Source organism: Notamacropus eugenii, chromosome 3, assembly GCF_028372415.1.
Source record: "Notamacropus eugenii isolate mMacEug1 chromosome 3, mMacEug1.pri_v2, whole genome shotgun sequence".
Taxonomy (NCBI): domain Eukaryota; kingdom Metazoa; phylum Chordata; class Mammalia; order Diprotodontia; family Macropodidae; genus Notamacropus; species Notamacropus eugenii.
The window spans coordinates 412,347,745-412,373,174 of NC_092874.1; the positions used below are offsets into that span (position 1 = coordinate 412,347,745).

General features: G+C 37.2%; 1 protein-coding gene across 2 annotated transcripts in view; it reads left to right on the forward strand.

Moving 5' to 3' along the window:
- The window catches only part of VWC2 (von Willebrand factor C domain containing 2), a 188,217-nt gene that overhangs the window by 21,393 nt on the left and 141,394 nt on the right, over positions 1–25,430 (forward strand). For both annotated transcript variants that reach the window (XM_072598130.1, XM_072598131.1), the window contains exon 3: positions 24,589–24,718. In XM_072598130.1, coding sequence (XP_072454231.1) covers positions 24,589–24,718 — 130 coding nt within the window. The remainder of the gene's footprint in view (positions 1–24,588; positions 24,719–25,430) is intronic.

Here is a 25,430-nt window from a genome sequence, read left to right on the forward strand (position 1 = left end):
AAATAATTAATGCAAAATCAATCAAAAATTATATTATAGCATATGCAAGCTTGAAACAGCAAAGAAATTATAGGAAGATAGAGATAGAGAGACAGAAGGAAACAGAGACAGAGAAATTGAGACAGAGTTTGAAACGAAAACTTGTACACATTTAATTAATGAAAGACAGGATGGCTATATCAAAGGAGGTGACTGAAACTAGCTATTCTATAAAACATTGGTTCCAGATATGATCTATAGTCATTGTCTCAGGCATGGCACTGCATACAGGAGTGCATGAACTACCCCCAAAGTACCAGTTTTTGCTCTGATGCAGCCCTGAACCCATCTTTCTTAATAAAGCATCACAGGTTTATTTTGAATTATTTTTGTTGGGAACTTAACTATCACCAACAAATACTTCATTATCCCAAAAACAAGACAGAGGATTGTATAAAAAATGTGAATTGCTATTAATATATGGTTTAATAGTTTTTTAATACCACTAATAAGTCTGATCCTAAGGAGGGAAAAGACCCATATAGAGATGAATATTTAAATATTCATTAAATTCATAAAAATTCATTGAATTTTAAATATTTAAAATAGTACTTTTTCCTAACAAAGAACTAGAAATAAAATTAATATCTGTCAATTGACTGAAAATATTGTTATACATGAATGAACACAATATAATATCTCACAAGACATTATGCATGTATATATGTATACACAGATACACATATAGATATGCATAAATATATATGTACAAACATATTTACATTTGCAAGATATTTATATAAATATATTTGCACTATATATGTGTGTCTATACTCACATACACACACAAATTGTGTACCAAATGATGATAATATAAATGACTCTTCAAATTTAGGTCCATTGCAGCATATATGTCCCCTAAAAATCTATTAATACAAAAATCCATAAAATATTGACCAAGGAATGAAAAAGGTTTGCCAAAATGTCCCAGAGGGTTAGAGAACAACTAATTATTGATTTAATGATTACTGAACGAACTGCCCCAAACCACCATCACATTTATATTGATAATATAACTAGCAATTTTGTAATGTTTTAAGTTTTGAATGTGTTTTACACATATTATCTCATCTGTCCCTCACAACAATTCTGGAAGGTGGTAGTGTCATGATTTTTATTTTATAGATGAGGAAATGGAGGTTAAGTGACTTACCCAGGGTCACACAGCTACTAAGTATCTGAGGAGGGATATGAACTCAGACTGTTCTGACTCTGAATCCAGCACTTTATCTACTGTTCCATCTAACTACCTCCTAACTGATTATCCCAAACCTTTTGACTAAATTCCACATTCATAAATTCATTATGTTTTGCAAATACACAAAAAAGACTGAAACATAAAAAGAATGCTAGAGAATTTGATGTCCATATGGATAATTCTCTCTTTGAAATATTCTACCAAAACAATAGTGTTGAGACCAGTGTTATAAAATGGAGCATCTTCCAGGGAGACAATTTAAGACCTCTTTGATTAGACCTAGCATTAAATCCATTATCACAATTCCTGGAGAGAACTGGCTATTGATTTCAAGTCAAAGAGGGATTCATACTCAAACATCTTGGTAATCACCTGATATGCATGAATAACATCAAGTTATGTCAGCCCACTGGAAACCACATTAAACAACTCCTTCTTCTTGTTGAATCTAACTCCAAAGATGTTAAAATGTCATTTGGACTCAATAAGTGTAAAATTCTTAATGTGCCCCAAGGAAGAATGGAGACTTGAATCTTTGAGCTTTAATCTAGAGCTCAAATTGAATCAATAGGTGAAAGCTGTACTGGTCCTCTCTGAACAAGTCACCCTGAGCATAAATAAGGCTGTCAAGGAGAAATCTGATGCTGAGTATGCTAAGACTTCCAAAGTCAAAGCTTAATGAGAAGACCACATTTAAATAAATTTATATCTATACAATAGGAGTTTTCACATGTACCTATCCCACAGTAACATGGAGGACAGTGGTCTCTAGAAAGTATCCAAACAAAATCTCATTTCCTTGAGAACTGAACAAGTAAACTGCAGAGGAACTGGTATAATCTCACAGATAAAATTCCCTGCCCATACAGACACAATATTGACCTATAAAAATGTACAACTTTTGGGGGGTTAAAGGAAACATGTGATTCATCCTAAAGCATCTATAGAAAGCTCAACATTTCCTCCTTTAAAAGGAAGAGTAATGATAAGTATTCTTAGACCACAGGATGAACAAACTAAAACTGTACAGAATAATTTTGGAACAAACAGACTTCACTTTATAGAACAACCATTGCAAAGGTATGAGGATTGATCTATTGCTGGGCTCTAGCTAACAGAAATGACTTCATGTTTATCCATGGATTGACCCACCTCTATACCAGGAAGTTTCTATGTAGCCAATAACTGACTTGGTCAGCTGTATTTAGGAGTAGGCATGCAAGGTTAACATTCCCTCAGTTTAGCAAACTTCATCTAATCCAGGTATAAGGTTAGCAAATATTTCTAATCCCCAGTTTTAGCTTAGAATTCCATTAACTGGCTGACCTCAGATCTTATGCAATCTTCATGATAGACTCTTAATTTTCTTATGATAATACTACATGGTAGACATATGCATTTCTTATTATAACTCTTACATGTCTTAGGATGTCACTTCCTTTGACTCATAACTCTTTATTGAGTGAAAACCAAATATGTAAGAGATACTTAAAGGTTATAGACTTATTTTACATGAAACAAAGCAGATATGAGAGTCTGAAAGGTAGAACAGAAAATTAGTATTACAAGAGTTTAAAAAAAAGGAGAGATCATTTTGTTCTAGTGTGGTAGATGGAAGGCTACATGGAGAACAATGAACTTAATCTGGACTGCTGAAAATAAGTAGGATTTGGAGAGCTGGAGAGGAGTTGAGTGTAACCCCTTTGTGGAATAGTAATTTGTTGGGTTTAGTGTGAGTATGGATTCTAGAAGACCACTCTAACAGAGAGAAAGTTCTAACATGTCCCATGAAAATAAAAAGTTGAATATTGGCCTAGTGACACAGTGGTTTACTCTCGGAGGAGGAATCTGAACAAATAGAGAGAGGTTAATGATATAGAAGGCAAACCTTCAGGAAAGATGTATTGGTCACAATGACCCATTTATGAGGCAGAACTGTCAGTAGCATGAAATGACTGATGCTTTTCCCTAGGCCACTGAAATTTAGAAGACTCTGATAGCACTTACTTTCCTCCAGCAGATAGAAAAACCTGAGTTAAGCACCTAATTAGCAAAAATAATTGATTACCAATGGGAAGGTCCCAGACGAAATGCTTCTCTTTAGCAATCTTGCCACAGGTGAGCCTTTTCTGAACATTCCTTAACCTCTTTTCTTTTCTAACAAGGGGCACTCTTCACAGTGACTGACTATGTGGGATGCCAGACTCTCCAATAAATCACTAGGTATTTATTATGTGCTAGGCAATCATGCCACAGAAGAATGTCCTGGCATCTCCCCCTCACCTCAAACTGAATTTGTCTTAAAAAGTACATTTGGGGCACGTTTCAGGTGGCTTACCCTGAGTGAGTTTCATGAAACTTGCCCCAGGCACAGAAATTGCTACTTATATCTCAGAATATAGGTAAGAGACCTTGAAAAGAAAAGAGATAGTAGGAAGTCACAATGGGTTAGAAGTATAGTTAGGAAATTTTGTACCACATTTTATCGATATACATTTTTCTCTACTATGTATAAATCAAACACATCTATGAAAGTAATATTTTTGTGTGATCTTTCTCTATAGTCAGTAATATGAAAGGAAGCATTCCAATTACATGGAGGAATAATATAAGATTTTCTTAATCCCTGATTTTCTCTTTTTTCCAACTATAGAGCCCTTGGCCCTAGAATAGCTCCCGAGATGCCAATTACCTGTAAATGGGTTATTATTCGATCTTCATGGCATCCACTTAGCATAGTTTGCTCGCAGAAGCTCCTTAGCAGTATAATGATGCCTTCTCTACCAAAGGCAGTGTTCATGGTGAGTACAAGCAAAATCCTATTCACTGCCCAAGTAATCTTTGCCAGGCACTATCATGAACACATGTCTCCTGTACTCAGAAAGATGAATTGACTCCCTAAATTTTACTGTCTTGAGAAAGTTTAAACATCGGTTCTTGGCATTCAAAGGTCTCTGTAAGTCTGGTTCTAACTTACCTGTCCAGATTTCACTCTTAACCATTCCCTTTCAAGGATTTGAACCATTTAGATTTTTCTCTATACCCTGTTCCATTTCTGCCCTCTCCTGCTGTATTCAGTTGATCTTCAATGCTGGCAATGGACTTGGTCTATTCCCCTGCACCATCACTGTGTGTTAAAGACCCTTCCTTCATACAACTCAGATGCCACCCCCTGCATCAATACTTCCTCAATCCCCTGTACCATCATCGGCATCATCATTTTCGACATTTACTTAGCTCACTTTGCAAAACACTTTATAAAATATCTCATTTTATCCTCAAAACAACCTTGGGAAGTAAGCACTATTATTATCCCTATTTTTCAGATGAGGAAACTGAGGCACAGAGAGCTTAAGTGGCTTTCCTGGGAATGGTTAATACAAATCTGAAGTCAAATTTGAACTCAGGTCTTCCTGATTTCAAATCTAGTGCTCTATCAGCTGCACCAACAAGCTGCCTCAAATATAATTTAAATTGTGTCTCTTCAGTTTCTCATAGCACTGGCTCTCACATTTGACCACCTGTCATATTTCTTTGTGTTACTTGTATTCCTCCAGTAGACTGACAGGAACTATGCCATGTTTCAGATTTATACTTTTATTAGCTGGATGCTGAAAAAATAGTCACATGTATTACTAAAAATAATAAAGGGCATCTGGGTGGCGCAGTGACTAGAACACAGGCCTTAGAGTCAGGAGGACCTGAGTTCAAATCTGACCTCAGACACTTGACACTTAGTTGTTGTGTGACCTTGGACAAGTCACTTAACCCCAATTGCCTTACCTTTCCCTCCTCCAAGAAAATAATAACAATATCTCCTTCCACTTAGGTTTTATTTTACCTAAATAATGTCACCTAACCCTCATAAAAGTTCTGTGATATCAGAGCTGGGTGATGATAGTTTTCAAATGAAAAGCCAGGATTTTCAAAAGTTTATCAAAGGGTTCCCCATTTGCAAAGCTTTCTTCAGTGTACAATTTCTTTTCTTAAAGTCATGATTGTCTCAGAAAATCCTATGCATGTTGTAATTACCAGTAATATCAACCTAATTTTACAGCTCAGCAGAGGGAGCCAAATGATGCTGGGCCATAGCTCCACTGGGCAGGGCAGAGTGGGTGCAGTAACCTGAGTCTTGGTACTCTGCCTCTGCTTTATTGAGGTGAAAGGGGCAAGAAGGGATAGAAAAGGAATTTTGCTTCCCACTTCAAAAGGCCAGGTAAGGAAGTCAAGGGCATCACTTTCCACCTGTATTATTACAGCCTTGGTAAGAGGAGCTAGGATCAAAATCCTGGCCTTTTTAATTTACCCATAATCCTCATTCTGGTTTTCAAAGTCCAACCTTGGCTTTATGCACAAGGTATTTGAGTTCATCAGGAGGTTTTCTTCCCTGTCCATTCCCTCTACCCCACCCCTCCTCCTTCTCCTTCGTTTTAAAGCAATAGGTCCTTGTATTTATTTGGGGAAATATAAGGGGAAATATATGTGACTTAACTGGAGACACCCAGGGAATTCATAGAAGAAGGCAGAAGCAAAAACAGAAGACTACTTTGGAAGCATCTCCATCCTCAACTGGTACCATTCACCAACCCCCAAAGCTGGGATTGACCTGTCCTCGTAGGTAAAGAGAGGGCAGGCAACATACAAGCAAAGATGTGGTCAGAAAGGATAATCCCAGGAGGACACATTTCCAGTTGTGATTTCTCTCCAGGGCTTATTAAATCATTCTTTCACTTCCCATGATTTACAGATATTCTGGAAGTTTATTTGGCATGACCCATTCTGTAGAAGTGTCACTTTGCAAAATGACAAAGTATACCTGCCCAAATGTGGGAATGGCAGTTAGATTACACAAATTCTTTGACCCGTATATTTTATAGTTGTTTCTTGCCCCCTTAAAATAGTTTATAAGCATACAGATGTTTTGGGTTTTATTTTTAATTCTTAATTTTTTTTTAATTTTTTAACTCTTAATCCTAATAATGAGTATCTATCACTGGTGTTTGTTTTTAAGACGCAGTGTAGTTTAAAGAGACTTTGGTTTGGGAGGTAAAAGGCCTGGCTTTGAAGTCGTTGCTTTGCCCTTTACTAGCCATGTGAACTTGGGCAAGACACTCACTTCACCTTGGTAAGCTTTTATCTGTACATTAGTTCTATTAATATCTCAACTATCAACCTCACAGGGCTATTGGTAGGAAAACACTTTTCAAATTTTATAGTGCTGTAGAAATGTCAGCTATTATTATTACCACTAGTCGATCGGCAAGCATTTATTAAAGGCTTAATATATATTAGGCACTATGCAAAGTGCTATAGAGATAAACGTAAAAAAAAAGTAAAAATGGGACTTGTCCTCAATAAGCTCATATTCTAAAGTGGAAGACAGCATATACCTAGGTAGATATATACAATATATGTGTGTGTATATATATTTTATTTTCAGAGAGAAAGAGCGAGAGAGAAAGAGATGGAAAATAACCTTACAAGAGTTAGCACCAGCCACTGGGATAACCAGGAAAGGTCTTTTGAGGAAGGTGACCCTTGAGATGAACTTTGAAAGAAGCCATAGATTCTAAAAAATGGATGTGAGAAGGGAGAGCATTCCAGGCATGAGAGTCAACCAGTACAAAGGCACAGAGATGGGAGATGAACTATCATGTGTGAGGAACAGCAGGTAGTCTGGTCTGCCTGGATCATAAAGGGAATGGAAGGAAGTAAAATGTAAGCAGCCTGGGAGGGTAGAAAGGAACCAGGTTGTGCGAAATGTTTCAAATGCCAAATAATAGCATTTCTTGTATGTATCTACATATTATATATATATATATATGTATATATATATATATATATATATATATATATATATATATATAGTTTGAAACTAGAGATAAGAGAGCCTCTGAAGTTTGTTGCTGTTCTTGTGTTTGTCCTTCGTTGCTGAAGAAGACCATACCATTGGAGAAATGATGACGACTTGCACTTAACTTTGTTTTGAGTGAGGGAGGGCTGTGCAGGTCACCAGCCTCACTTCTCCTCCAGAGCCATCTGAATCTAGTGACCAGATATTCATCAGGATGACTGGAGATGACCCAGGATGCACTGGGAGACCTTGGGCCCTTTAGGCTGATGCAAGTACTCACATAGGGTGAGGTAACACCATTCATTGAATAGGCCTATTTAAGAAGGGCATGGCCCCTTTAATGAGGTAAAGAAAAGAAAGCCATCTGGATGGGAGGGAAACAGCAACAGTTACTATTGATAATCACTCTTAAGCCAACAGGGTCCAGAAGAGAGCCTTTAGACAGGGGGCAGGGGGCAGTGGCCCCACAGTGTCTGAGCTTCATAGTGCATGAAAGGAAGAAAACAGTAATGTCTGAGGTGTTGATGGGAGAAAGGCCTCCTGCAAAAGGGAGGATTTGAAATAAGTCTTGTAAGAAGCCAGGAAAATTAAGAGGCTAAAATTAGGGGGCAGGGCATTCCAGGCACGGGCAATAGCCCGTGCAAAGATGCAGAGTGTGTAAGTATGGCACTTCTTCAGTAATAGAATGTAGTCATCACCATACACAGAGTCAGAAGACCTGTTTTGGGGTCAGGAATCTGACATTTTCTAGCTATTTAACATTAGGCAAAACACTGAACCTCTCTGACTCAGTTTCCTCCTCTTCAGAATAATACTAACTGCATCCTCTGCTGGACGTTGTTGCTATGAAGATCAAATGGTATGTGATACAAATATAAAGTATGATATAGATTCCAGCTAGCATTCTTTTACTCCCCCTTTTAGAAGAGAAGCTTCTTGAAGCCAAGGTCCACGCTGCACATATCTTGATATTCCTCCTAATACCTAGTACTTAGCCCAGCAGACAGGAAACAAATACTGAATGAGTATAATTAGGTCATACATCTTTCTGCAAAACACCTTCTTTCTAACTTCTTTATCTCTATTAATGGCAACATTCTTCAAATGATACATGGGGTAGGATATATGATCAAGCCTTTGCTTTAGGAAAATTGCCTTGATACCTGTGTGGAAGTGAAATCAGATTGGGGTTGTTGTTTAACCTCTATTCTCAAATAGAACCATGATATCAGGAAGGTGATCCCATGACTTGGAAGTTAATTAGGTTTAAGTGAGGGAGAGCTATTCAAAGTTACCAGCCTATATATCTCCTCTGGAGACATCTGGGTCCAATGGTGAGCTGTAGATTGGGATAACTGGAGATGACCCCCCAATTAAACTAGGGAGAGACTTAAGGGAGGAAGAACAGAATGGAGGCTGTTGCAGGAGTTCAGGCAGCTTCAGGAGAGGGTTAATAAATATTAAAGTTGGGACTATGTGAATGGAGAGAAGGGAACATAAAGGAGAGGTATTGTGAAAATAGAAATGATAAGATTTGCCAACTGATAGAATTTGTGGAATGAGTGAGAGTGAGGAGATAAAGCTGATATTAAGGTTTTGAACCTGAGCATGTAGAAGAATGGGGATGCCCTTGACAGTGATAGGGAAGGTTAGGCCATGTAATCCTTATTTACATAAAACCATATTTATATTCCCTGTGGGAAAATGGCAGACAGGTATATGTGAAGGAGAGAATGTGGGGGAGTGGGAAGGGAAGGAGCTAATACGTGGCTAGAAAAAGTATGGGGCTCTTTGCCCACACACCGAGATTCAAATACAAAGGTATACAATATTAAAACTGAAAGGACACTTGGGGACCTTCTAAACAACCCTCTCATTTCACAGATGAGGCAGTAGTGGTCAAAGAAGGAACTTGACATATCCAATGTCATATAGCAAATTAGTAGCAAAGCCAACTTTTAAATAATAGCCCAGACCCTATGACTTAGATTTCTCTCACTTCAATCAATCAACAAAAAATTTGAAGTACCTACTATATTCCAGGCATCACACTTCAGTTGCCTCACATCTTTTCTCCCCAGCTCTGAAGTCTCTTCAAGTCTTTGTTTATAAACATAGTCTTTAAACTGTACTGGCTTTACAACTAGATTTACAATTTGGAGACTTTGCCAAAGGAGCATTCAGAATAGTAGCTCACAAAGGGTAATCTCAGGGACTTGAGAGTGGACGTTTCTTCTATTTCCAGAACCCATGATTGAATCACTATCCTCCACCTCCACCTCCACCAGTGCCATTTGTAATCCCTCCAGTTCTTAGCAGAGAGCCTTCAAACATTGCTGTAGCTGTCAGTAAAGGAACTAGGTGGCCCAGGGACTAGAGCTGTGGACTTGGGGTCAGGGAGAACTGAGTTCAATTTTGGCTTTTCACTAGTTATGTGACTCTGGGCAAGCCAAGGGCAAGCTTAAACTCTGTCCTTCAACATCCTTATCTGTAAAATGGGGACAATGAAAGCAGCTACCTCCTAAGGTTGTGAGGAGGATAAAATGAGATCATATTTGTAAAGTGCTTTACAAACCTCAAAGCACCATAGAAACGCTTACTGTTGTTAATAATATTAAATATTATGATCCTTTCCAGGCTGGCTGAACCAGGCAGGGCTTGCGTTGCCCTGATAAAGCTTTAGAGAACCCAAGCTCGCCTCCTAATCAGGGAGAATGCCTGAAATGGAAGACAGGTGCTTGTATATTTCATCAGAAGTAATCCCTACCAGGCTTTCACTGCTGGTACCTAGAGATTTGTATTGAGAAAGGGAAGGGTATTTTTTTTCTTGTCTTCTACTTTCTCCTTTGAAAGAATGGAATATTAGTCCTTTTGATTAGAAAAAAAAAAACACAGTCATGTGGACTCATGCTGTTGGCATGGAGATGCAGTCATGTCCCTGCATTGTCTCATTTGGGGACACAGGGGATTTAGACAGAGTGACAGGTTTTCCCAGTTGATGAGCCGGCTGTCCTCCCTAATGGAATAAAGGCAGCCTAGGTGGATGTTCAGCCTCCTCAGTGCCTTCACACACACTCCACCATCCTTCAAGCCTGGAAAATAATCAACTTCCTCCTCCTCTCCACTTCCCAAGAAGTTTTTCTTCCTTCAAGTTTCAGCTCAGGTACTACCTCCTCCATGAAGCCCTCCCTGATCCCTTCAGGTGTTAATCCTCTTTTTTTGCTCAAATGACCCTGTGTTATCTGCCTAAACAGAAAGTCAGGTCTTGAGCTTCTTAAAGCACAAAATCTGATCATGTCAACATCTCCCATTTTCCCCTCCAAACTATGAAGCCAGGTGGTACAGTGGATAGAGAGGCTTGGCCTCAAGTCAGGAAGATCTAAGTTCAGTTCTGGCCTCAGACATTACCTGGATGAGTATAGCCAAGTTACTTAATCTCTTTCTGCCTCATCTGTAAAATGGGAATAATAGTAGAACCTAGCTCCCTTGTTGTGAGAAAGAAATGAGATAATTATAAAATTCCTAGTATATAGTAGGTGCTTAAAAACTGCTTATTTCCTTCCTACCCTGTTCAATAAACTTCACTTCTTATTACCTCCTGGATCAAATATAAAACACTCTGTTTGACTTTTAAAACCCTTCACAATATGGCTCTTTCCTAATTTTCCTGTATTCTTACACTTCTCTCCATTCTGCATGTTTTATGATCCAGAAACACTGACTTTTCTGTTTTTTGTACATGAAACTTCATCTCCTGACACCCATCCCTCCCCTTCTTCTTCCCCAGTTTTCTCAGGGCTCCCTACCTCCCTCTGCCTTGTATCTGCTCTGGCTCCCTTTAACTTGGTTGGGATCCTGTCTACCAGAAGAGGCCTTTCCTTAGTTTTTATGCCCAATCTCCCTAACTCCCCGCCAGAGACTTTCCTCTGAGATTGCCTCCTGGTTACCCTAGTTGTCTACCCCATTAGCATGTGAGCTGCTTGAGGTCAGGGACCATAGTGTTACCCTGTTTTGTATCCCCTGCACTTAGTGACTGGCACAGTGCGTAACACATGGTTGTCAATAATGATGATTTCTTGGGTTTGTATTTGTGTCCCCTGCACCAAGTACAATCCATTAATATAGTTCCTTGCATTAAAGTGCACTGAATCAAGGAAGCTGCTGGGTGTACAGGCCATCAGAGATGGCTGGCAACCTGTCCCTTTTCTGTACTGCTGCTGTCTTCTGAAGGCCCTGCTCAGACATTTTAGAAGCAACTTACCTAATAGGAAGCCTTGTTTTATTGAAGGGTTAATTAAAATTTTTTGTAAGTTCTATCGATATGTATAAACATTCTATATAAGGATAGGACAGATCATTTTCTACATCTAGAAAAGGAACCACTTAAAAATTGTTTTTAATCAGTTAATTTAACATGGAGCATTTTGACACAGTTGAACCAGAAACCTAAAGGAGTTATTTGCTTTCAGTCTAGGACCTTCTACTTTTTCCATACAGGTAAGCTTTGGAGAAAGAATTTTCATTTTTTGTGTCTTACTTGTTGGCAAAAGCAGAGTGAGTGTTTTTCCTTCCTGAAGGTAGGGATAGTATGCTTATTTGCAGATAGATTGCCTATTTGCAAATAGCCTGTCCTAAAACTGGTCCTATATACTGGCTTTGTTTCTAAAGATTATCTTGCCAATACTTTTCCCACTGGGCCAGTGCTGCTTAGGCTTAAAAATGCCCCCACATCCTCTGTTTCTTATGGTGGTTAGAAAGTGTGTTCAAGCCTTAAAATTCCTGTAGATTGATGATAGGCATTTAAAATGTATATCACATGAGGAAATGTACCTCTTTTACTTTTTTCTTTTGGAGAAGTGTTGAGGGACTATAAATGGAGTACACTGCATATGCTGTTAGACTGGCAATGCATTGGTTAGGTTTGCTGGATTATTCTTCCTACCTCTTCTTTCTGTTCATTTTTTGTTTATTATGAAGAAAGTCATGTGAAAGTAAATGCTATCAGTAAAAATTGTATAAAACGTAGATCCCAAATTCTGAGGACTAGAAGGTCCCTGAGATGGCATTGGGTTCAATCTGTACCTAATTACCTCTAACAGTGGTCAGATAGCCTCTTCATAAAGACCTCTGGTGGGGGTGGGGAGAGGGGGTGAGTGGGGGGGCTTGATCCTCTCTGTTCTATTTTTTGATAGGTCTAATTTTCAGGCAAGTTTTTTCTTACGTTAAGCTTAAATCACTCTCTTTGGAATTTCCACGTATTGGTTTAAGTTTTGCATTCTTGGACTAAGGGAAAAAAATATTTTTTAACTTTGTTTTTGTTTTGAGTTACAAATTTCATCCCTCCCTCCCACTCTGTGACAGTAAGCAACTGGATATAGGTTACACATGTGCAATCATGTAAAACATGTCCATATTATTTTGTAGAAGAAAATAAGAAGGGAATAAAGAAAGGAAGGAAGAAGGAAGAAAGGAAGAATGATAGAAAGGAAGGAAAAAAGAAAGAAAGAAAAAGAAAGAAAGAAAAAAAGAAAGAAAGAAAGAAAGAAAGAAAGAAAGAAAGAAAAAGAAAGAAAGAAGGAAAGAAGGAAAGAAAGAAAAAGAAAGAACGCTTAAGTCTATCCAGACAACATTAGTTCTTTCTCTAGAGGCAGATAGCATTTTTCATCAGGAGTCTTTTGGGGCTGTCTTGGGTCATTGCATTGCTGAAATAGCTAAATCATTCATAATTCTTCATCTTCCAGTATTGTTGTTACTGTCTACAACATTCCTCTGATTCTACTCACTTCACTTTGTATCTCTACATGTAAGTGTTTCCAGGTTTTCCTGAAATCATCCTTCTTGTCATTTCTTATAGCCCAACAATATTCTGCATTGGATCCATATATCACAACTTGTTCAGTCATTACCCAATTGATGGACATCCCTTTGATTTCCAATTTTTAACCACCACAAAAAGAGATGCTATAAATATTTTTGTGCAAAGAGGTCCTTTTCCCTTTAAAAAAATCTCTTTGGGATATAGGGCTAGCAGTATTGCTGGATCAAAAGGGTGTACACAGTTTTATAGCCCTTTGGGCATAGTTCCAAATTGCTGTCCAAAAGAGCTGGATCAGTTCACAACTCTACCAACAGTGTGTTAGTGTCCAAGTTCTCCAACATTTCTCATTTTTCTTTTTCTGTCATATTAGCCAATCATATATGTGTGAGGTGGTACCTAAGAGTTGTTTTAATATTAATTTCTCTAATCAATAGTGATTTAGAGCATTTTTTTCATATGACTATAGATAGCTTTGATTTCCTTGTCTGAAAACATCCTTTTCATACCCTTTGACCATTTATCAAATGGGGAATGACTTGTATTCTTATAGATATGATTCAGTTTTCTGTATATCTAAAAAATGAGGTCTTTGTCAGAGATGCTTGCTGCAAATATTTTTCCAGGTTCTGCTTTCCTTCTTATTTTAGTTGCATTGGTTTTGTTTGTGCAAAACCTTTTAAATTTTGTATAATCCAAACTATCCATTTTACATTTCATAATGCTATCCATATCTTGGTTGGTCCTAAATAATTTCCTTATTCATAGATCTGACAGGTAAACTATTTCATTCTCTTCTAATTTCCTTATGGTATCACCCTTTACGTATAGTTTCTGTCACATTAAGAAAAACAATTTGAGTAATCTTCTGGAATGGAATTCCTGAATTCTGACTTGGAAAGGAATACTTCTATAAAAGGAAGTCAGCATCACTAAGAGCCAGCAGGACTTCAGCAATAGGTCATACCTCACTAACTTCATTTCCTTGTGTTATAAGTTTGTGGGACAAGTAGATCAGGGGAATAGTTGATATTTACTTTACCTTTTTTTAAAGTTTTGTTATATCTTTTATTTCGTATACCACAGTAATTTTTGATGTACAATTTGCTCTATGCGCCAGTGCACAGGCCTCTCTCTCATAACAAAGAAAAGTAATTAACCAAAGTTAATGAACATATCAACCAGCTCTTTCCACATATGAGTCTTTCAACATCCATATTCCACTTTATGCTATAATGTCTTCATAGAAGAAGAAAGCGTATGCTACCATCTATTCTTTGGAGCCAGGATTTTAATTCAGATTTTAAGAAAACATTTTACAGAACCTTTATGCTATGTTTGAGGACAAGACAGGAAGATGGAGACCAGATGAAGTGAAACTATAAGTGGATCTGTAAGTAACTGGTTAAATGTTTGAACCCAAAGAGTAGTTATTGATGGTTCAATGTCAGTGGAAGAAGTCTCCAGTGCAGTGCCACAAGGTTCTGTGACTGGCCCTGTGCTGTTTACCATTTGTATCAATGATTGCAATAAAAACATGGTTGGTTTGCTTATCAAAATTTCAAACTGCACAAAACTGAGAGAGTTCTCTAACCTAGTGGATAACACTAGAGATTGAAAATGATTGTTATAGTCTAGAACATTTATCCAAATCCAGGAAGAATAAATGTAATAAGGATAAATAAAAATTTTTATATGAGCTCAAAAAGTCAATTTCAAGAACAAAATGGGAATCAGAGGGTAGTCAGGTAGCAGCTGGAAATGAAAAAGGCATGGGGATTTTATCAGAATGCTAACTCAATGTTTGCGTCTGTAGTGTGATATGAGCTGGGAACAGGGAAGCTAATACAGTGTTATGCTACCTTAAGAGACATAATGTCCAGTACTTAGGGATTTACCATCCTGCTGCACTCTACCTTGGTCAGACCATATCAGGAGTACTCTTTTCAATTCTGGGTGTAACATTTTTGAAAGGGATGTTGTTTAGACAAAGAAGTGAGAAGGAAGCCAAGTAGGGAGATAAAAGATCCAGAGATGATATGTGGTACAGAAATATCCTATCCCCTTCCCTCCATGAAAGTTAAGTAGTTTCTCCTTAAAAGGTATTGAAACTATCCTTGTGACTTTATTGGTTTAGGGGATTAAAGATTTAGGCTGCTGGCATCATTTCATGGTCTCTTGAGTGTAAAAAAGTCATGAGGAGCTCTAATGCTTGCCTGGTCAATCAGTCAATTAAGTAGCATTTAGTAAATATACACTCTGTGTCCAGGGTACACAGGCTGTGCAGTAGCCTGTGACAAGTATTTGTTATAGTATTGATGCATTTCTAAATTATTTCACATGTATAAAACTGTGCTACTCTTTTCATTATATTCCTGTCTTTTTTTTTTAAATGGGTCACTTGCAAAGTGCCCCTGATCTCATTTTTCCCATAAGCCCTGTGTCTTTTATTGCACAATTTTGCACGGTACTGGTGATGTTTAAGAATTCATATATCACATTATAACAGAATTAAGAGTAGTGCCAGATGATGGAGGACCTTGAATGCCAGGTTAAGAATTTCAAATATTATTTGGTAGGTTGTGAGAAATCATTGATCAAACCCATACATAAGGAAGATTAATAGTATGACAGTTGAAGTATTTCCATTCGGTTTGATTCAACATTATTAAATACCTACAATAGGTTAAGGATGTGCTAAAAATGGTTCTAGAGAATCAAGAATGAAATAGTTCTTATCCTAATTGTCTACTGGGAGGATATGTTATATAAAAGATGAGTATATACAAATTGATTTAATCAGTGAATATTAACAACTAGGATCAGGAAAGGTTTCATAGAGCAGTCTGGAAGGAAGATAAGGATATTGAGAGCCAGAAGTGAAGAGAAAGTATATTTCAGGGATAGGAGAAGTCACAAAGAAAGTATGAAGACTGGAGATGGAATGTCAAGTTCAGAGAAGACGACCAGTTGTAGACTTTGACTGGAAAATGAAACATGAAAGTGGGTGATATGAGAAGAGGTGGGAAAGGTAGGATGGAGCCTTCTATTGAGTGACTTAAAATACTCAGTGAAGGAAAAGTTTAAAAGCAATAGGAGGGAGTCACTGTAGGTCTTTAAGCAGAGTGTGGACATGATCACTACTGGGAATAACCATTGATGAAACTATTTCAGTCCTTCCAGCAGATATATAGGTATGCTTCCATGTGTGCCCCAATGGAAAGAATGTACCACATGTGCCTCAAGGGCAGTAACCTTTATCAGTAGGGTGTGGAAAGAAACTCAATCCAGGCTTCTAGGCACTCCTATGGGCCATGAAAATTAAGAAATCAATTAGTTGGATGGTAGTGTCAATGGAATGTTTGGAAAAATGCTAAGGATGTTGTAAAGCTAGAATTAATATGATTTGATAAGTGAGGAAGAATAATGTTAAAAAAACAATGTGATTTCAAGCATGAGCAAATTCCACTAAAAGAAAATATGGAAATCTGAAAGAAGAAGAAATTTATGGAGGAAATAAAATAAATTTAATTTTGTTTGTATTGAGTTTGGCAGTAGGTGGCCAGTAGATAGTATGCTGGACTTGGAGCTAAGATGTCCTGAGTTCAAATCCTGCCTCAGGTATTTAATAATCACATAGTTCTGGGCAAGTCACTGAAACTTCCTCTGCCTTGATTAAATGGGGTGAATAATAGAACCTAGCCCTTCCAGTTGTCATGGTGTACATGTGTAAAGCATATTTAAAAAAAAAACCTTAAGGCATTATATAAATGTATTAGTATTATTACTGGTAGAATTTGAAGAGTCAACTTGTGAGACATTCTGTTGGAAATAAGCAGTTGAAAATATGGATTTGTAATTTGTAACAAATGTGGAAATCCTTTATGATATAATATATGAGTCTAGCATGTCCTTTTTCTTATTCATAGATTAAGGCTCTTTCTTCATGGGATCAAAACAGGTAGTCTATTCAAAAGGAAAATTTGTCTTACGAGGTGTTTGTAGACAACACGGTAAATTCAATTTACATTCTTTTCTGGTTGTTGTACTGCTTAACTTAATCTGTAATTGCTGGAAACATAGATATCAATGGGAATATAGGGCAACGAAGTGAAAGCAGAAGCTCAGGTGCTATCTATGATAACAATAGTTCTCCAAATGTGGTCTAAGGACCCTAGGTTTCCCAAAACTCTTTAAGGCATGTACAAGGTCAAAACCACGTTCATAATAATATGAAGATGTTTTAATTTCTATTATAGTAAATGTCAATAGATCTAATGCACATAAACAAAAACTCTTTGGGAGGGGGTTCTAAATATTTAAGAGTGTAAAGAAGCCCTGATCTTTCCTCATCTCCCCAGGTGTCTGCGCTCTCTCTTCTCTTGAAATCACTTTGTATTTGCTTAATATTTATGACCATATTGTATCAAACCTAGTAGAAAGCAAGTTCCTTGAAGGCAGGGGCTGTTTAAGTTTTGTCTTTATATTTCTAAGACTTAGCATGATGATCAGCGCAGTCAATGTTAATTGAATTGAATTCATATTGGATTTAGTTGGATCTACGGACAAACAAAGAAATGTGGTCAAAGTAAATCCAAGGAATACTACCAGGAATCTGTGTCAAATCTTTGACTTAGAACCAGGTGATAATAATGAGGAGAAGGAGGAGGAGAAGGAAGAGGAGAATAAGGGTAATTAATATTCAAGTAACAATTTACAGTTTACAGAGCTTTTCCCTTATAACCATGTGAGCTAGGTAGAATAAGTGTCTTTTCCCATTTTGCAGCTGAGGGAACAAGCACTAGAAATTATTCAGTGAGTTGTCTGCAGTCATATAAATATTGAATATCAGTGGTGGAGTATGAACCCAGGTCTCCTGATTATCAGAGGTAAGAATTAGATGTGGGAGCATACTCTAAGGGAGCATTTCCATTAGCCTTTGCTATGAGGAGATGGGCCATTGGAAATGCTTCTTTAGGGTATACTAGTGCCTATACATGTGTCTCTGTTGTGGGAACCAGTTTCAGGTTCCCAAAGTAAGTAGTCCTTTGGCACCACACTCTTACCTCACGTTTAAATCTTTCTAAAACACCTCTTAAATCAAGAACTAATCCCTCTGTAGCATACCTATATCCTACAAGATGGAGTAGGTAAGGTTTGGGTCCAGATGACATAAAGAGCAAGGGAAGGGAACTGGAGGAGGAGGAAAGGGAAATGGAAGAGGAGGAGGAGGAGGACAGGGAAATTGGGGGAAGGAGACTGGAGGGAGAGATACTGGAGGGAGGGAGATGCAAGAGGAGAACTAAAAACTTTATATAGGCAAATCCTGACTCATCCTTTGTCTGATAAAAAAAATGCTTTAGGGAATCATGAACAATTTTCCAAGTGCATCCTGGCCATGGGAACATTTTAAAAATTCTTGGGCTATAATAACTGCAAAAGTGCTTTTGCAAACATTTTACAAGAGTCACAAAACCATGTGTTAGGCTCTTGCCAGAAGAAAAGCTTGCAGCTGGAACATAAGTGGAATCCAGGAAGCGTATGGACATGTGTAAATGTCTCCTGATTCCACAAACTCTCCAAGAGTCACTTAAGGAGTTCACATAAGTGTTCTGAAATGTTAGAAACATTTACTAGTCAGGAAAAAAAATCTTTAAATGAAATAATGATTTTAATGCTGTATGTGGCTAAATAAAATGCGTGGCTATGTGTGTGTATGTATAACATATGATATATATTATATACATATAGCATAATATTACTACAATTTAATCTTTGCATTCTATTACATATTTCAAAACTTACCTTTTTCCTTGATAATTGGGATAAGAGTCTTTTTGCTGTTTTGTTCCTTTACTCCTCATAACTTAATTTTGTATTAATTTTTACCTGTTGATAAGTTCCCTGGCAAATACTAAAAAATTATTGTATATATGTTTATGTTTTCTCTCCCACTAGGCTATAGGTTTCTTGAGAGGAAGAGCTATGCTTTCTATTTCTTTGTAAATTTCCTATGCTTGTTACTGAAATTGGACTAAATTAACCAGGTATTGTTTAGAGGTTCCAGTCTTCTATCTTATAAATTATGTCTTCAGTAAAACCAAGTATAACCAGATGGCTTCACTGTTTTGTTACTGAGTTCAAGTCAGCAAGTAAATTGTGTTGAGGCCTATATAATGATATATACATTAGAAATATAGCATATTTCATTGGCAAAAAATCCTTTTTAAAACATCTATTGAATTGATCACATGCATGATATAAGAATGGTATTTGTGAAAAATATATATACTGTTGCAAAATTTAAATAAAACTACCCCAAAATATGTAGTGTTTTCATTATAGCAAATGTTTGTTTAATCCAGTCTTTTTTTTTCTATAATTCTACTTTTTCACTCCCATTACATGAAAGTCTATGTTCTGGTCTTTCAAGGCTTCTATTTTTAATCTGCTGGGTCCAGGCACTCTTGCCATAGCTTGAGTACCTCGTGGCCAAAAACAAAGTCATACCCTAGGTGTCCAAACAAATTTGCCTCATTAGCTAAGGTCCAAATATAGTCTAAGGCATGAGCTGTGCCTGTATTAACCAGATGGACTCTCACTAAATGGCCAAATGGTAGTCTTATCATTTAAAATAGTTTTTGTTTGTTTTACCCACAGATTCCTTCTTCACTACCTTACCCTTTTTATTCATGGTGAATTTGGCATTTCCTGTTTGGAACCATGCTCCTTTCCTTTATGGAAATGACTCTGATTCATAAAGATCAAGGCCTGATAACATCTTTATCTATTTGGTTGAGCCTATGATAACTAGTCAATTGAAATTGATGGACTGGGAAACTTCATGCTTGCTTTTCCACTTTGTTTCTTGTTTTGCACCATATCTACCATAAAAGGTACTTGATTAAGAAATTCTATGAGATTCTCTGGATTATATTTTAAAATATAGGGGAAATAAAAAACAATGTAATGAGGTAGAAATATATGCAAAAATATAATCACTTATTTTCACAGCTCTTTGAGTTAGCACTGATGATATTTTAATCCCTATTTTACAAATAAAGGAGCTGAGGTTCGAGTTGAGGTGACTTCCTGAACAGTTTAGTTTCTGAAGTGAGATTCAGACCCAAATCTTACTAGATTTCAGGTCCAGTACTCTTTCCATTCATTCCGTGCTGAATATTTATATGACTTTGACAGAATACTAACAAAACAGAACTGTTGGTATCTCTTTCTTTTACCAGTTTGAAAATTTGATTCAGTATTTAAAACCATGTTTTCATTGTTCTGTAACCATGATTTGTGTTTTGTTTCTTAGCCTTTGTTCATTTAGGAGGTTCTTATTTGTGACAGGCACTGTATTAGGCTCCAGGGATGAAGGACAAAAATAGAGTCCCTGCCCTGAGGTTGCTTGCATTCTACTGAGGTGATACAACACATCAAGAATGATATTAGGGAGAACGTGAAAGGCTTTCTATAGGACACAGAAGCTAAATTGAGCCTTAAAGGAGGCTTAGGATTCTCAGAAGAAGAGGTAACATTCCAGACATGCAAGACCACCAAAAAAGGAAAAGAAATAAGAGATAGACATTTAGATGAAGTTGAGTTCAGTGTGTTGCTGACTGGAAAATATGGCTGGGAAAAGAAGGTGAAATGGATTAATGTGAAATGTTTGGGAATACATCTAGAATTGTGGCTTTTGAATGTTGTATCGAGTAGTTTATGCTTTTATCTTAGAGGCGACTGGGAATCATTGAAAATTTTTGATCAGGTGGTAACACAGCCTGAGGTGTCTTATAAATATTAACATTTATTAGTTCTGTAAATGGATGGATTAGAGAGATGAGAGAATGAAAACAGACAGACAAGTATAGCAGCTATTCTCAGGATAGCCCAGTTTGTAAGAGTGGGATCTGAGACCTTCGGATGTTAAGATATTTCTGGCCACAGGGAAGGTAGATCTGATTTTATATGTGAGAGTATCTCACCACATCTTTACACAGAAGCTTCTGTGGACCATGGATGTCCCCTGTATATTCATTTTCTTTGCCTTCACAGTCAAAAAACAATCTCCTGACTTAAGGCAATAATAATGAATCAGTACTCCAACAGCAATGAAACCTCTGTACTTTGGTCAATTTATTTTGTACTTATAACCTCTCCTGAATCTCTTTCCTTTGCTCAGTGTTTTGAGATATTTTGCCTTTGTAGCCGTGAGGTAGCAGCTCTAACTGTAAGCTACTCTTTCTGTTTGGGGATTCAGTGTGATGTAATGAAACATATGCTCTTTTTGTAGTTAGGGGATAAATGTTCAAATACCGTATCTGATACTAGGCAGTGGTGGGAACATGGGCAATTCATTAATTCATTGGACCTCTCTGATCTTCAGGTTTTCCCCTTTCTTGAAAATAGGAGTCATAATACTTAGTAAGCTACTTAAAGATTTCTCATGAGGAATATGCTTTGCCAACCTTGAAGTACTATGCAAATGAGAGCTTTTATTTATTCTTTTCTACCTGCCTACCTCCCTCACCAGTGCTGCTTGCTGCTTAATAGGAGATATGTAATCCAATTAGGACCAGGCATGATAACATAGAATCTCAGTTCTGGAAGAGACCTGAGCAGCTATCTCATACTTAAAAATACTTAAAGACAAACAAACAAAAACTCTCCAACATACCTGAGAAGTGATCATTGAACCTTTGATCTCCAGTAAGTGGAGGGCTACTACTTCTTGAAGGAAGTCCATTCAACTTGGGGTAGCTCAACCTGTTAGGGAATCCTCTTTCTTTTTATAAATTGTTTATAAAATTATGAACTGACTTGAATTTTAAATCAAGCCTACATTTTCCTTCTTGCAACTTCCACCTGGTGATCTCAGTCCCACCTGTTGGAATTAAGTAGAATGAGTATGACCCATATGATAGCCCTTTAGATTTTTAAGGATAGATTTTGTGTTCCCCCTAAACCTTCTCTTCTCCAATTCAAATATCCCCAGTTCCTTCAACCAGTCCTCTCTTCCTTCAGGATGCAACTCAAGCATTACCTGCTTTATGAAGCCTTACCTGACTCCCCTCTCTCCATCTGATATTTAACCACTTTGTATATATTTGTATTTATTCACATTTTATATTTCATATATTGACATACATACTTGCTGTCTCCTCCTTTAACTGACATTCTAAAGGAGAAGACAAAAAGTATAAAATATAAATACAAATTAATGTCAATATAACAGAGTAGATGCCTAATGAACACTTGTTGATTGATTTATTAATTTCAAGACCTTTCACCATCCTCATTGCAGTTCTCTGGATTTCTCCAGTTTACCAATATCCCTCACAAAATAGGACACTCAGAAGGAAATAGAAGATTCCAGGTGGGGTCTGACTAGGCTAAGAACAACAAGATTATTGCTACCCTAGTTCTGGACATTACATCTCAGTGTAGCCTAAGAGTTCATTAGTTTTATTGGGTATTCTATAACACTGTTAACTCATATTGATTTTGCAATCCACTAATCACTCCCCATTCCTAGATCTTTTGTTTTCAATGCTGTCTAGTCATGTCCTTCCTATCTTCTGTTTGCAAAGTTGAATTTTGAACCTTATTCTCCTTATATTTCCCTATTACATGTCATTTTATTAGCTTGAGTCCATTTTTAAAGCCTAACTCTTGTTGTTCAAGACATTAATTATCTCTCCCACCTTTGTAGGTGGCAAGGGAAATAATTTATATAGCACCTACTATGTGTCAGATACTGTGCTATGTGCTCTACAAATATTACCTTATTCGATCTCCACAGCAACTCTGGAAGATAGGTGCTATTATCATCCCCATTTTATGGCTGAAAAAACTGAGGCAGACAGAGGTTAACTGACTAGTTGGGGTCACATAGCTAGAAAGTACCTGAGACTGGATTTGCATTCATCCTCCTGATAATAGGTCCATTGTAGCTCTGTCTACTGTGCCACCGGTTCCCTATGTAATATCTTTGAACTTGACAAGTGAGCCATCTATGCCTTTACCATACCATCAATTTTGTTTTCTTATAATGTTAAAGAGGACACTATGAAGCAGCACAGATCACTGGATCATTCCTTAGGAGACTACCTTCTTTGTTGATAGCAACTAACTAATTGATAACTCCTTAGTTCTAGCCATGGGACCAGTTTGTAATCTAATGAAATCTAGCATCCTCCATTTTACTTATCTACCTCTTATCTATAAGAGTAGTATGAGGTACTTTGTTAAATGTCTTGCTAAAATCTTACTAAATTTTATACACCACATTCCATTGATCTAATAGGTTAATAAACCTATTAAAAAAGGAAAATTTAGGTAGCCTGGCATTATATGTTATTGATGAATAAATGGTAGCTACTTGTGATTACTGCTTTAGTTTCTAAATGTTCACTAACCATCCTTTTAAAAATATGTTCTACAAATTTGCCATAAATTAAAGTCAAGCTCCCTGTTCTATAGTTTGCATACTCCATGAACAGATAAAGCAGTATAGTGGAAGGTATGTCAGACTTGGAATTGAGAGGGACATGAGTTCAAATCTGTCCTGGTGTCAATAGTTATTAGCTCTGTTCTTGGTATTACTCAGTTGTATCTAACTTTCCATGACCTCATAAACTACACTGCCCATGGGATTTTCTTGGCAAAGATTTTGTTGTTCAGTTTTTTCAGTTGGGTCTGACTTTTTGTGACCCTGTTTAGTGTTTCCTTGCAAAGACAGTGGAGTGGTTTGCCATTTTCTTTTCCAGTTCATTCTACAGATAAGGAAATTGAAGCATTTAAATAGGGTTAAGGGACCTGCCTAGGATCACCTACCAAATGTCTGAAGCCAGATTTGAACCCAGGAAGAGAAGGCTTCTTGACTCCAAGCCAGATGGTCTGTCCACTGTGTCACCTAGCTGCCCCCTTGGCAAAGACACCATCCCCATTGACTTAAGGGAAACAGGTTAATTGACTTGCCCAAGATCACATAGAAAGTAAGTATCTGAGGCCAAATTTGAACACAAGTCTTCCTGACTCCAGACCCAGCATTCTATCCCTGAGTCACCTAGCTGCTACTTATTAGCTATGTGTTGTTGTGGTTCATTTGTTTTAGTCCTGCCTGACTCTTTGTGACCCCATTTTGTGTTTTCTTGGCAAAGATACTAAAATGGTTTGTCATTTTGTTCTCCAATTCATTTTATAGAGGAGAAAATTGAGGCAAACAGGGTTAAGTGATTTGCCCAGGGTCACACAGCAAGTAAGTATCTGAATTAAGATTTGAATTCTGGTCTTCCTGACTCCAGATCTGGCCATCTCACTGCCTCATTAGCTCTGTAGTCAGGATCAAATTTAAGTTTTTTGAACCTTACTTGTCTCATCTGCAAAAATAATACTAACTACTATATTCACCTCATAAAGGAGTTGTGAGGAGCAAATATGGCTGAATGTACTTTGTAAACCTTAAAATGCAATAAAAACTCCAACTATTATTATTTTTGTTATGATTATTATTACCAGGACTCCAGTGTGAGGTTACAATAACCCTGGCTTTTTCTGGAGATTAGCCATTTCATTGAACCAGCTATACATCTGCAGAAAACATGGGGGTCTAGGCTCATTCATACCCAAACAGCATTTGTTGAAGGAGTAACCTGGATGAATGGGGTTCTGTTTCAGGTCTCTCCCTGTGAGAAATGCCACTGTGAAGCCAATGGGGAAGTGCTTTGCACAGTGTCAGCTTGTCCTCAGACTGAATGTGTGGACCCTGTGTATGAGCCAGATCAGTGCTGTCCCATCTGCAAAAATGGTAAGTGTGACAATGAATTACAAATTCTATTTCAGTGGACTAATGTGGCATCTACATACGTACCTATATGTACATCTGCATGTGTACACATATGTGCATAAATATGTGTGCATCCACACAGTCATTTAGAAGCAAAATCTCTTCCTCTTCACTACTCTGATGACATCCCATGAAAGGCAAAACCTTCTTCTGTAAGTTGGAACAGAATTCCCATAGTCAAGGTTCATTTCTTACTGTATTCCACCTTAAAATCACTCCTGCAGACCAATCCTTCTCCTGAGACAAATCAAATATGCTGCTTGATCTCATTTACTTTTCATTACTAAATGAATTAAACTTGGGATATAATTGAATATTTTTCATAACCAAATTATTCCGGATTGGAGTTTCTTTTTCCCCACTGAGACACTAGGGTAGAACAAAGGCCTTTTCCAGTCTGCTAAAAAAAAAAAAAAAAAGACAGCATACTCTCAATCTTAATGTATAAGGGGAAAGTAATTATGGTCCTAAATCTCTGCTGACATTACTTTTGAATGAGAACTGAAACCCTCTTGGTTTCGCTTTGTGACCAGGTAACCAGAAACATTGTGATTCCTCCATAGAAAAGCACGAAAACTGCATGAAATAAATAGACTGAACAATCAATCTCCCCACTATCCTCAATCAAAATATAGTAATAAATAGTGCCATGATTATGGAATTGATGTTAGAA